We start from the raw sequence: 13923 nt of genomic DNA, 5'->3' as shown, positions 1-13923 counted from the left end.
CATTGGGATGTCAAATACACAAGATGTAAACAGTAGAGGACAAATGCCTTTTTGCTGTAATGCCAGTTAATTTGGTGGATTTGGATTTTTTGTTCCAAGAACTGAGAATCTTTCAAAATCACAGCTGAGTCAGTCAGTATTGATTAACAACCCTTTTAAGATATTGTATATTATGGTGATTTAGTGCCGCGGGACAATAAAACCTTCCTCACTGACCCGTTGCTTACAGGGCTGCCAGGCGAGCAGAAGACACCACTTTGACTCTGCTGCTGAGTCTCTGGTGATTCAGACATCTGGAGAGCCTCGAGCGTCCTGCCAGCCTTCTATTTATTGACTCTTCCTCAGCTTTTAGTGCTTAACAGCCACGTTTACTTACTGGTGAACTTGTGTCCCATTTTAAACACCCACCACTGGCTGCATAGACTTTTATCCAGCGGACAACACAGTTTGTGAAGATAAATGGCGTGCTTAGCAGTTGTTAACCCTTTTACATTTCAATGTCAAGCCATGATTATGGATTTTAGAAAATATTCTCTGTATAAATTGTTCTAAAGTTGAGCTGGTGGGTAATTAGAATGACCTAGAGGTACAGTTCTTGAAAACAAAATATATTTTGAATTGGATTCTAAGCCGTTGTGTATATTATTATACAATAATATGTAAGTTTAAAAGCCTTGGTATCTATGGAATGGTTGATTGATAAGAGTACATGTTTATGATTTTGTCTGAGTGCTAAGTAAGATAGCTCGGGATGGTTCAGGTCCAGCTTTCTGACTTATAAACAGGTCCGAAGGAAAGCTGAAGTCATTCTGGCCTCGACTGAACATCCTCTGTAAATCAGGATGCCTGCGCTAAAAACTAAAAGATTTAAAGATTCCTGCTGTTATTTTCATAATTCTGTCTAGAAAGAAGTCTTAAAGCGGCTATAATCAATATTTTTATATTAACAATGAATCAAATGCCTAATTGTATGTGAAAGGGGTCGCTCGTATTGACAAACCTACTGAGAAATATTACCCGACGCTGCAGTTGCATCTTTCAGCTCATTATTTTGGTATTGGACTTACATTCATCAGGTGGACACAAACACGACTCCAAATGAATGATAATGTCGCTCCGTAACTGCTGGATGTGTAAATAAGCAACTATTGTGAACAAGTTTGTCTTATCTACTTAAAAGGTGACGATAAGTGAATGTTGTGTTCACAGTTTGTTTCTGCTGCCCCCAAGTGGCCAAAAAACAAACCTGGTTATCGCAGGTTTAACGCGTCTCCATCTGTAGTGACTTTTAATTAATCGGTCTCACTGTTTTGCCTTTTGCCTAATATTGTACTAAATACCAAAATAAGACTACAGACTAAGACTTACTTTTTTACTTTTTTGTTTTTTTCTGTAAGTAGCAAGCTGTCTGACCTGTAAACATGTTCAAAGGAAATCCCAAATCATTCTGAATTAACCTGAATATTTACGAGAAATTTGAAAATCAGTTTATCCATATAGGAAACAGGAAGGTGATATTTGTTCATGGATTGGTCTTAAAGGCTGCTTTGTGCACCAGCAGAGTATCTCTGCCTGTACATGTGTTTCTCTGTTTCTTCCAAATAATGATTTCTGGTGTTACCTTGCCTGCAGACCTAATTTCCCCCGGTGGGACAGTCAGTGTTTGAGCTGAATTTATATGAGGTGAAGCTGCTTGTTACAGCATGGATTTTATTTTGCATTTATAATGTCTGTCTTGAAATCATGAAATAATAATGAACAGATTTAACAATTGAGTTTTGCGGTTAAACTGGGCATGATGGTGTAGTGGTTAGTGGTCTTAACCCTTTTACACTCCTACTTCTTCCAGGGCGTCACATTATCTGGCAGAACCAAGCAGTCAAACAAATACAACGATAGATTCCCAAGATTTAATTAAAATTCCTTCCATTTACATGCTAAGTGTGTGCATGAGTGTGAATATACATGTGCTTATATTGCTTTGTGTGTGTGTGTGTCTCCAGAGGCAGGACGGCCTGATGCAGCGCTCCATCCGAGAGGTGAACACGTCCAGCCGCTGGTGTGTGCTGTGGGACCTGGACGAGGACACCCACTACAGCGTCCAGGTGAGATGCACATGCACACACACACACACACAAAAATTGTCTCATTTATTGATCATATATTACTATATTACAGGTTTATAAGTTGTAAGTTATAACATGTAACTTAATTAATGGTTAATATACCATAAATATACCATAAAAGTTGGCATTAATTAATAGTCGTGGGCTTCTCACTATCCAATAAACTACCAATAAACCATTCAGGCTGCAGTTATAAATCTTAGTAAGTCATTAATAAAGACTCACATTTTTCACTTTCTAATAAGCCATTTGCAAAAGTGAATGTGCTAATGACAGCATTCATAACTGGTGTATAAGCAGCTAATTAATGGTCAATACCACAGTAGTACATCGTAAATTATATATAATGTGTGTGTGTGTGTGTGAAACCATTTACCAACCATTTACTCATTGTTTATATACTGCTTATAAATGTTAGAATAGTGTTGGCCAATGTATTTATCATCAACGTCTCCATATAAAACATCTTAATCATTATGCTCAAAACTCTTGAAGACATATTGTTATATATGACTACAACATGTTATGTTATAAAGCTTTCATTAACTGTTTGAATCTGCTTACAGCTACATCATAGTGTAATATGAACAACAACTAAGAAGACAAATGAGATACTTTCTACAGATTGAGGAACTTCATTGATGATAAATTGCATTTTAGAAATGAACTCTTATTTTTATTAACCTCCTCTCTGTGTCTAATTAACATCCACCGGTGACACTTTTTTTATGACAAATCTATTAGTTATTATAGCTCAAAGTGCCGTAAATCAAAAGCCAGCACAAACTACAGCTACTGCCTGAAGGAGGCATATCTAAAGTGACTCCATCATCGTGACTCTATTAAACTTTTTATAATCTGTATCAGTCCATTACAGCTTAATAGACTGATACAGATTGTCCTTCAGTTGGAGGACAATCTGCTGGTTAAATACAATCTGCTGGTTAAATATGCTCGTCAGCAGGCGGATGTCCTGCAGAAGTGTCATTGAGCAATGCACAGAAGCCTCGCCAGCACCAGGAGCGCTGAAATTTGGGCTTTTCACCTCTGACCTTCCTGTAGAGGAGAGGAAGGTAAAAAAAATAATAATAATTAAAAAAAAATGATATCATTATCCTGAGTGAGTGGATTAGTAGATTAGGGCTTGGTGTTTTTGCTCAAGGACAGTTTGCAGAGATCAAACTTGCAACTTTAAAATTTGAGAAGTCTCTGGATACTTTTAGATTAATTCAAGGATTTATTTGCGATGAAGTGTTGTAATTAACTTTTTATTGTACCCTCCTCTGCCTTGGTTAGTCATTTTCCTGGAATGACTTGCAACAACCTCCACAGAAGACTCGTTGCATTCCACCTTTGGGTTCAATGCGTAGGCGGAGACAGGCGTCTGAGACCTCTTGTGGATGTAATTGTGCCTCTGTGATGGATTTCTCTCCCTATATAATTGTTGAACTTAATATTTTCTGTTATCAAACGCCACTGTAGCCGCTAGAAATATCCCAATGTTCTGTTTGGATGAGAAATACACCATCAAACTGTCTTGCAAGCTTCATTTTAGGGTGGATTTTCCCTTTCCTTGGTTGCTGAAAATGTCCCAAAGAAAGCCAAAGTCTCCAAATGAGTCATTAGCTCAAATCTATATTCCCTTTGTTATCTTCCGAGCTTTCGGCCTGCTTCTACATTTACTGTTCGTCCTTCAGCGATCATTCAGGATCCCGGCCAAAAACCAAAGCACCATTTGCTCGCTAAATATACCCTCGCGAGCCAGTTTCTTGTCATCGTTACATAATGTCATCCTCCGTTAATGTCAGCTGGGAATGTACCCAGTGTTTTCCTTTAAAATATGAGGAGTACTTCATGCTTTCACCTAAAAAAAACTCTATCTTCTTTTCGGGGTTTAGGTGCAGTCTGTTGGGCCGCATGGTGACAGCCAACCCAGCCGTGCCGTCCCCTTCAGGACTCTGGAGAGGACTGACCATTATCCAGCCGGAGTCCTGGACCAACGTAAATAGACCCACATACACACACACAAAAAGTGCAAGTCTTGTGTTTTTCAAAAAACAAGATGTAAATGTAAATAGCTTAGTAACATTGCTTGACACCATGACTCACAATTAATTACTTAAAATTAACATTTTTAATAGGAAAAAGCAGGAATAGAATAATCAAAGAGGTAAAAAAATACATATTTACACAAAAGTTAAACCACTACACTTCCCTGTTTTCTACAAAAAACAGACTTTGTACTACTACGACCACCTTCTTGACCTTGCTAACAAAGCTAAATAATCATCAAAGCAATAGTTCAACACTTCTTGGCTTTCTTGCTGAGATTTAGATGAGATGATCGATACCACTTTCATGTCTGTGCGGGCTCATCCCTATGTTCCCACGGTCCTATGTTCCTATGTTCCCACGGTCCTATGTTCCTATGTTCCCACGGTCCAATGTTCCTATGTTCCCAGGGTGCTGTGTCAAAGGCCTATAAGTAAGGGCTATCTTGACATTGTTACGTTCAAATTGCAAAAGAACGACGGGAGATGGACCCTTTGAAAGGTCTCCTTAATGTGTCATATTAAGAGGATATTGAGCTGGGGAACATACCTGGGAATATAGATACGCACCTGTCTATACACTGAATTTGAAGCTACAGCCAGCAGCCGGTTAGCTTAGCTTAGCATAAAGACTGGAAACTCTGTACAAAGATGAACGAGACTCTAGGAAGTCATGGCTCCCTGCCAAGTGTCCCCCCCCCGAAACCACAAGGTGTCATTTGTATGCTTCAGTTTTTGTATAGATTGACTTTTTTTGTCCTTGTTGATAAAGTTTGACAATGCTGAGTCTTCACTTGTCCTCAGATGAACCAGCGATGGAAGGTCTGGGCATGACTCCTCAGTTACAGACAGGAGAGCTGCTCATTATCACCACTGTGCTGCTGCTGTGGGCAGGTCAGGCCTGGGTGTGTGTGTGTGTGTGTGTGTGTTTTATATGCATGGGTGTACGGACGCTTGACTGTGTGTAGATAAGGATGTATGTGGAGTAATCCGAATGTAAGTGTAATAACATACACATGCAAACGAAGACACTCTTTGCTTCTCTTTCATGTGTTTGACGTTGTGTTTACTTTCTACTTCCGTCATCCTCCACCCAAGCCGTCATCGCCCTCTTCTGCCGACAGTATGACATCATAAAAGACAACGACTCCAACAGCACCAAGGACAAAACCAAGAGGCCGCTGGTCCGCGCCACCTCCACCTACTACAACGCTTCAGCTGGCAGCTCACCCATCTACCACAACGGAGCCGTACGCAGCAGCAGGGTGACTAACTTCTTCTCCAGTCCCTGAACTTCATCAAGAAACTTTTATCCTTTCAAACTTCTCCATAGCTTTCATTTTGTTGCAGCGCTTCTCTATAATGCATGATCATTCTTTGGCTGCCAGGAGTATTTTGTTTTTTCTGAAGAGCCTTTGCAGTTGCATCAGAGGATCTCCTAGCAACCAGAGCTGCTGCCATCGTGGCTAAATATAAAACAACCAGGCTGGAAACAGAGAGAGAGCGAGAGCTAGCTGCATACGCTTGCTGCATTGCTGCTGTGGATCTGTTTAGTGACATGCTCAATTTTAAAAAATCAATGAGCGTGAATGAAAGGGTTGAGGACCTGCAAGATCAACACCAGAATGTATTTTTATAATACTTACAACACTTGAAACTAAGGCTAGGATCACACATGAATGGGTTACTTCTTCAAGACTTCTACAGCGTACTGTATATTGTAAAACTATCAGCTGAATCTGCAGCTCCCCTCAGCTTCACAGAGCTTTATAGATACATGATTCATTTTATGTCAGGTTGCCTGGATAACAAGGAGATCCTCACCTGAACACAATTAAGTGAGAACTTCAACCGAGCCCATTGGGAGCAGTTGGGACCTGTTAGATTTGTGCATTAAATGCCAAGCTCTCACACACACATGCACAGGTCAGTGATTAGTTAATAAATCTTTGACAGGCATCGTATATTAAGTGCATGAAGGCACGTGGCAACGCATGTGAACATGGCCCACACACTGGCTTCCTATGAGTCATGTTCATATATGTGACCCTCTCTGTTTATGACTCATGTGTTTACGAATACAGCTCCCGCTCACTGTTGTCCTGTCTCTCTTCTAGCTTCACAGAGCCTCCTCCTCCATCAGCATCATTAGAGTCTAGACTAGAGTTCGGATGTTGGGACTCAGCTGCAACTTACAGCGCAGGACGGGCGGAGCTGATGATGCGCAACAGCAAACAACATTTGCCTGAGGAACTTTCAGTGGGATTATCATGACAAATGGAGAAGTTATGGACCTGGCTGGGAGTCTAATCTATTGTAAAATATGGGCAAAGAAAGAAGCACTCCATGCAAATCTAATTCAAATGAAGCTGAGGAGTCACACTGTGGAATGCTACTGCTCTCTAGTGGCAGAAGACTGCAGTATTAATGGAAGCAGATGCACACTGGCCTCTTGCAGCTTTGAACTCATGTGGATGTGGAAGAGTTCAGCGCAACAGGACACATTTTGAATTGCAGCCAAACTCATTTCCTGTTGTACAAAGATGTTTCATTTCAGTTTCTCCCCTTCTCTCCGATGTCTTGCCAGCATGTCGGCCAAGTCCTGTCTGCCTCAAATGAATTAGTCATTTCAAAAGGTCAAGTTTCAGGCAATGTTGCTTTTATGTTGGTTTTCAGGGTGTTTTATTGATATTTGTTGCCAAACAGACTCACAACTTTTGGTTTAACATGAATGCAAGAGTGCGTGTTGTGACCTGTGTGTGTGTGTGTGTGTGTGTGTGTGTGTGTGTGTGTGTGCGCGCATTTGTTTACATTCCTACTATTTTGTGCAATTTATACATTTTTGCTTTCACCTCATCTGTATTTTTCATTTCCTAATCAGTAATTAGATGTACAGTACTAACATCTAAAAAAGTATTATATGTAGTTAGAATATGTACATAGGTCAAATTAAAAGTATTAATAATTTAAGTGTAATTCAAACAAATATACGAATGTATGGGATGACGGCGTTGGATTTACACTGTAAAGTTTCATAATCAGTTTGATTAAATCAACTCATAATTTTACCATTATGTAATAAGATATTTGGTCACTTTATATTTGTATCACTTTCAGAACTTTTATTATGCGTTAAAGTCATAAAATATTGACTAAATGACTAAATGTCCCACTGATTGTTCACTTAACTCATCAAATTAAGTTAAGAAACATTATTAGCTTATAAGCATACCTCCCAGCCTGCATTGTATTTGAGTTAAAATTCTCCAGAATGCAACAGCTACAAATCAAGCCTATTTATCAGATTTTGTCAAAATAACTAAAGAGTTGTTGGCTGAACTTAATATCTTTAGGTTGTCTTAGTTATTTTCTTAAGCTGACTCTGTGTGTTTTATATTAGAACAATGAACATTAAACAAACTTTAATGTTAATGTAATGTTAAACAAGCTATCCACACTGGTCTGGTGTAATTTAACTAGAATCACATCCAGATACAATCCAGAATATAATAATTAAAACTGCACTAGGGAGCATTTATTAATGTAAAACAGAGTGGGGCTACAACACAAAAGATCCATTTCCCACTTTATATACCCACTGTTTCTTGTCCTGTCAAACTTAGTTTTAGCAATGTTGCTGAGATCTCAGCAATTAACTGATAGAAATGTTGTAATAATGTTGTGATAAACTGGAATCATAATTATAATTATGGCCAGAATTCTTGATGTTGGGGACGAGATTAACTAAAACGTCAATGTTGAATCTAAACAAGCATCTCTGCTGCATGAGTTCTTTGACCAATGCAGTTAAAACACATAGGGACATCCTAAAACTGCAACAATCAATACTTCCTGAATGAGACGTCATTTCCGCCCCCTCACACCGGTCCTGCCGTTCTGCAGGTTCAACTCGCAAGAAGCAAATGCATCTCGCCCCCTCCTTCTATAAATGAATGGGATGTAAAAGAGATCTTGGCCTTAAGAGGGAGCCGTTTGCTCACATACAGTACGTCATATAATTTATGGGTCATGAGGTTAGTATCACTGACAGCTCTTTCTTGAATGTACTACAGTTAAACCACACTAGAGTGAAGGTTAAAACAAACATAAAATGCTGATTTTTACAAACTATCAGTGCAAAAACTGCTACAGAATTTCAGCAGAATGGACTAAGAAGTGGGGCGTGTACGATGTTGACACTTTGTGATCATTTTCATGGCAAAAACTTCACTTCATTTTGTAGTCCATGTATTTAGAAATGCAAAGTAAATTGAAAACTACAATATATTTATCTGTAATGTCATAATTAACTACTGTGAGTTCATCTTGCAGGAATATGACCTGCCATAATATGTTTGAAGAATTGCACAATATTTCGGTGTAAAGATTATAGGTAGAAGTCGTAAAGAGATCTTTACCATTATTGTGTCAGTGGTGAGGAAATATGGGTAATAATGTCAGGACTGTTTTCAAATTCCACTGTAATTTTTTTATTATGTGTTGCTCCATATTACATCAGTTTTGATGGTAATTAGATGGTGTCTGATTATAATTTCTGACTCTGTATTCTCCAGTTTCAATAAAAAATAAAGAACTGTTGTGGTAGTAGTATCACAGTAACAACCACTGTAATAATAAACTGCACTGCCTGAAGGCACATTTATAAGAAATGATGTCAGAAATTGTGGTTTGGACAACAGATGGCGCCTGTACTCTATCAGATGCAGGTTGTGGCCTGCAAGCTGCAAGAATATTGATAGATAGATAATCTATCTATAAAAGTAAAATAGTAAATAATAGATTTGTTGTGAGCAGTTTCATGCAGGGACTTTCAATAGTTCCTACATGAAACTGCTCACAACAAGGTCTGCTGATTATCTCGAGTAACCGGGCATGATTTCTGGAAAGAAACATTGCTGTTGAGTTTTTCAAAAAGTATTTAAAAAAGGCAGATATCTCTAAAACTCGGCAACTCACACCAAAACAACCATACAGGTAAGAGGCAAAATATGTATTTTTGATTTTGGGGTGAACTGCCCCCAATAGCAAATCAAGAAAAAGTGTCAGTGGTATTTAAGAGGTAAAATTCTCGGAGGGATATTACATATCTTGAAGGAATCGTTTGACATTTCTTGCCGAGACCCCCCTCTAAATTTTGGGACAACAGCTCTCCCTTTGGAGGATGTAAACAGGAAGTAGGCTAAAATGTTGTCATGGTGTCAGCGAGTTAGCTGTGGGCTACAACTTAAATCAAGTTTATTTTAGCCTATATTTGTGTACATTTTGGAATATTGGCACCATTAAAAGTATGCCGAATTAGCTATTAGCAGTTCCACTTTGCAATGCTCCCATATATGTAGAAACAACTATCATTGGATTACTGTGAAAATGAAGAAATCTTAAAAACGTGATGATTCTCAGGCAAGTTCTGCAGTTTTAAGGAGCGTGTTTTTTCTCTGATTTCTAAGCGGATTTATGGACGTTTACTCACGATGGACATCGAAGATAAGGATATTCTCAGGAAGCGTAAGTCACACTGAATCTAAAGATATGTGTATCATGTCAGATTTGACTGAGTAATGACGAGTATACATTGTTTGTTTATGCTAGCTTGTTGTGGTTACATGTTTACCATATTTTACAGAGTCGTAAGACCATGTGCAGAAATTAAACTGATAGACTTAAGAAGACTTATTTGTTCCACGTAAACTTATTTAATTTTTCTCTTATTTTCCCCTGGTCATCTATGCCCCCCATCCCAGGAGGGCCCCCACTTTATTAGCATATACAGTTGTTCACAAAGAGCACGGGTTTCCCCTGCAGGAGCATATTTGTCAAAGCACTGCATATATTTCAGGTTCATTTGAATATAAGCAAATGTCATCGTTCACCCAACAGTGAACATGAATTGCAGCTTTAGGGCTTCCTGGGTCAGAGGTCACAGGAAGGACTTCCAGATCACACATTGGCCTTCAGAGTTTAAAGTAAAATGTGTTTGTGCTATTTCAGCTGCTCATTGTTCACCATCCTATAACCCCCTACTTCTACCTCACCAAGGGCCCAGGGGGGACACGGCCCCCATTCCCTCCCACCCTTCGTGAACATCACTGATGCTCCAGGAACTGGCAACGGGTAGGATTCGAACCAGACACCGCACCGCCGTAACCCTCACGGACAAACCCGCCACGCCACCGAGTCCCTTTCGCATTAGAACCTTTTCTCCGGGCGCTTTTATCTTTTTGCTTCGTGCTTTTAGACTTCAAAATTCACTGAGCCTCGATAAGGATCGAACCCGCAACCTCAGAACTGCCAAGCAGGCCTCCGGCACCCCGAGCTACCTGAGGAGACACGTGAACTCGGTTTCTTGGCGCTTTTCAGTCTTTCCTTTAAACATCAGCTTTCAAAACGTCACATCATCAAATGAGGATCGAACCCAGATTCTCATGACCTCCAGGTAGACCTCTATCGCCCCGAGCTACCTGAGGAGACACGTGAACTCGGTTTCTTGGCGCTTTTCAGTCACTTCAGCCCTGTTTCTTGGAGCTTTTCATTTTTTCCTTTGGACAAAAAAAAGGAAACACCCTGCACCACCAGACCAGAGATACTGAGCTCTTCATTTTGTAAGCTTTTCAGTCTTTCCTCTGGGTGTTGGACTTAAAAAAGTCATTTAGTCACCTGAGGATCAAACCTTAACCGCAGCACTTCTACTGACTCTTCTAACACATTGAGCTACCATGTCTGCTCGCTTTTGAGACTAAACTTTGGATGTTGGACTTCTAAAATAAATCTAAGATTAAAAACAACAAGAATCTTAATAATAATAATAAATAAAACAGTGTGATATATAGTTACAAAACACATATTTCCACTTTTCCAAAGAGACAGAGCTGATATATTTCATATCTTAGCCCACACAAAATCCCTCACAGCCAGCAACATTCAAGGGAATGACTCAGTGTGCAGATTGCAGTGTGAAAGGAAGCATTGTTGCCAGGCAGAAACACAACATGACACCACAATCTGAGGAAGACGGAGATGAGGAAGGTCTTCATGAAGAGTCTGCTTAATTTTCACTGCGTAGGCGGAATCGGAATGAATTGCAGTTCACTGCCGTCACAAAACACACTGTAAATGCTGTCTACGTTCCTCTCATGGAGACGTTTGGTCTGGTGTGGCGTCAGCTGGACACATTTTGAGACAAACAGGCTCTGTTTTACAGGAAAAGAGGAATCTTTGCTATATAGATGTTAATATTCCTTTTCTTTTTGGGTTTGAGGAAGAACGGCAAGGTTTGATTGGCAGGTGTCCATTGAAATGCAGCTGAAAGAGCTTCCTGTCCCCACATACTGCTAGGCACAAAGCCTGTGAATGACCCAGGTAAATGTCAGGACACCTTTCCAAAGTGGGTTTTTGTTCGACCAGAGGAGGTTCAAGAGTGGCCCAGAAAGGACTGAACCATTATTTCACACCATAAAGTGGTTCGTTACTCTTTTCCCCTCGTTTCTGAACCCTTACAGACCTTCAGTCACCTCAAAGTCTGAGACAATACCTTGGAGAATCAATAGACGTTAGGTAGTCATTTTAGTGCTTCATGTTTCAAAAACAACCTCCTTATTTATTGACTTTCACTTGCAATTAGTCTTAAAGGCACAAATAACACCAAATAATGATATATTAAATTAGTCATTTCCCTCACCTAACCTCTCCCATATCAATATTTGAACTTTTACTTTCTTGCGAGAGGTTGATGTGATTAATTTCTCCAGTTAATTATCATCTTATTTACCATAATTATTAGCTGAATAAGTGAGGGGTTTGCCGAGTTGTTGCGGGGCCGTCTGGTCCCAGCGCTCTTACTCACAGTTCTAATTAAAACTCATCAAAACATCATTATTTTGCGACAATTTGCTTATGGAAACCAGGAGAGTGGCTGATCATTTCCACTCACCAGTTTGTAATCACTAACGCTGGCACTCGAGCTCATGGGCTGGGGAACGCGCTAACACCACCAGCGCATGCAAGGCATGGCCGGATTAGCCGGTGAGGGGGGTCATGGGGTTAAAAAGTATCCTGGGCCCCCACCAAACCCCACATGCACACAAACTATGACATTACCTGTCGTATCCAGCTCTAAAAATGTAGAAAATGTTCTTCAGATTTTGTTTAAACATATAAAACCAATGCAAGCTTTGTTTGTTGTGTTTGCAGCCCTGATAAATGATAAATCCCATCAAATGTTCTAATCAAATGCAAATAATAGGCTACAACTACTTTATTATGAATGATTCATATTGCCCAGATAATAGTAATTGTACAATTTTAATTTAAAACATGTCTCCGTGTTTCCAAAATTACTACGAATGCAGAAAGTGTAGGAAGTGGAAAATCTGGCACCGTTATCATTGTAAACTGCAGAATTTGCCTAAGTAGTTAAGGGGGAACGAACAACAAATTACACACAAGGTACACTTGGTTGTTTTTTAAGGCTGATTCAGATATTTTTTCATGCTCAATTCTTTAAATTCGACCATTTTAGTCCAAAAAATGTTGTATTTGTGTAGGGAGAAAACATTTACAGGAAATACATAGTAATTGAATAAATACCATTTTTTTAGAGGCCAATCAAATTTCTTCTGGGGGAATTTGGTCTTAAGACGTCCCAGCTACAGTTTTTATTTGCAGTCTAATCCCGGTGATTCTGAGCCTAACAACTGCTCAAAAACAAAGAAGACAAATTTGATGCATTCGGATCAGAAATTCCTTTTGAATTAAGGAGAAGAGGAAATGGTGGAAGACCGTAGCTTGAACTCCACCCCCACCCCCCCAATCATCACCCTCATACTATTCAATTAGTGTGCAGGCAGACACCTCGTGGCTGGCATCACTGTCCTAATCCTCCAGAGGAAAAAAAAAAAAAGAACATTAGCGGTCATATGCCAACCAGATTTGTCCCATTATTCATTACAATTAATTGCTTCCCCGTACTCCCGGCCTTTTCCCAGGAAGGCTGCGCTCTGCGGACGTCTCCACTGCAGATTGTAATATGAGCGAAGGACTTAAAGCTGTCATTCAAATCTCACTGTGACCTTTCAGGAGAAAAGGCTGTTTTTCACCCAGTTTGCAGGCAGCCGACTGGATGAAGTTTAGTGTGTGTGTGTGTGTGTGTGTGTGTTCATGTACTTCTACCCTTCTGAGAGCCAATCTGAGTGAGGATGTTTTTACCAGGAGCAACCTGAGCCAATGTTTTACAATTACAGACAGACAACTTAATAGGACGCTAAATCCACCTGCATCATTATATGAAGACAAACCGTGAACTAAAAGTTACATCACTAATTTAATTTACAGTAGCTGTTGTTTTTCACTCTAAACAATAGATGTCAGCACTGAGATCATTTCTGATTAGGTTTAAATGAAAGTAAAATTAAGGTTATTTGAGAAAAAGATCTCACTACAAGGTCCGTTAAGTAGCTGTTTGTAGCTGTAGGTGCTTTCACTCACATTACTTTGTCTTCGGCTTTTAAGTGAAGACTGACTCAACGTGGACAAGAAGTCCTTAAAGTGCTCAGTAAAAATGGAAATTTTAACATCTACATCTCCATGACAACTAGGCAAACTCCATTTGCTGATGAGGATCAGATGCGATCAAAAGCTCCAGAACAGCGACTAAATGGACCTTAGTTTGAGGTTATTGTTTGAATTTAAGGCTATGAATAGATTTAGGGTTAGGGTAAACAAATTAATGT

At 39.6% G+C, this 13923-nt stretch overlaps 1 protein-coding gene across 3 annotated transcripts in view; it reads left to right on the top strand.

Moving 5' to 3' along the window:
* The window catches only part of LOC122871803 (fibronectin type III domain-containing protein 4-like), a 59314-nt gene extending 50538 nt beyond the window's left edge, over positions 1-8776 (top strand). For all 3 annotated transcript variants that reach the window (XM_044187202.1, XM_044187201.1, XM_044187203.1), the window contains exons 3-7: positions 2004-2105; positions 4025-4127; positions 4982-5071; positions 5276-5442; positions 6295-8776. In XM_044187202.1, coding sequence (XP_044043137.1) covers positions 2004-2105; positions 4025-4127; positions 4982-5071; positions 5276-5442; positions 6295-6336 — 504 coding nt within the window. In that variant the 3' untranslated portion in view covers positions 6337-8776. The remainder of the gene's footprint in view (positions 1-2003; positions 2106-4024; positions 4128-4981; positions 5072-5275; positions 5443-6294) is intronic.
* Positions 8777-13923: the final 5147 nt, after the last annotated feature.

The sequence above is a fragment of the Siniperca chuatsi genome, linkage group LG24 (genome assembly GCF_020085105.1).
Source record: "Siniperca chuatsi isolate FFG_IHB_CAS linkage group LG24, ASM2008510v1, whole genome shotgun sequence".
Classification (NCBI taxonomy): Eukaryota; Metazoa; Chordata; class Actinopteri; order Centrarchiformes; family Sinipercidae; genus Siniperca; species Siniperca chuatsi.
This window is presented reverse-complemented; position numbering and strand designations above follow the sequence as displayed.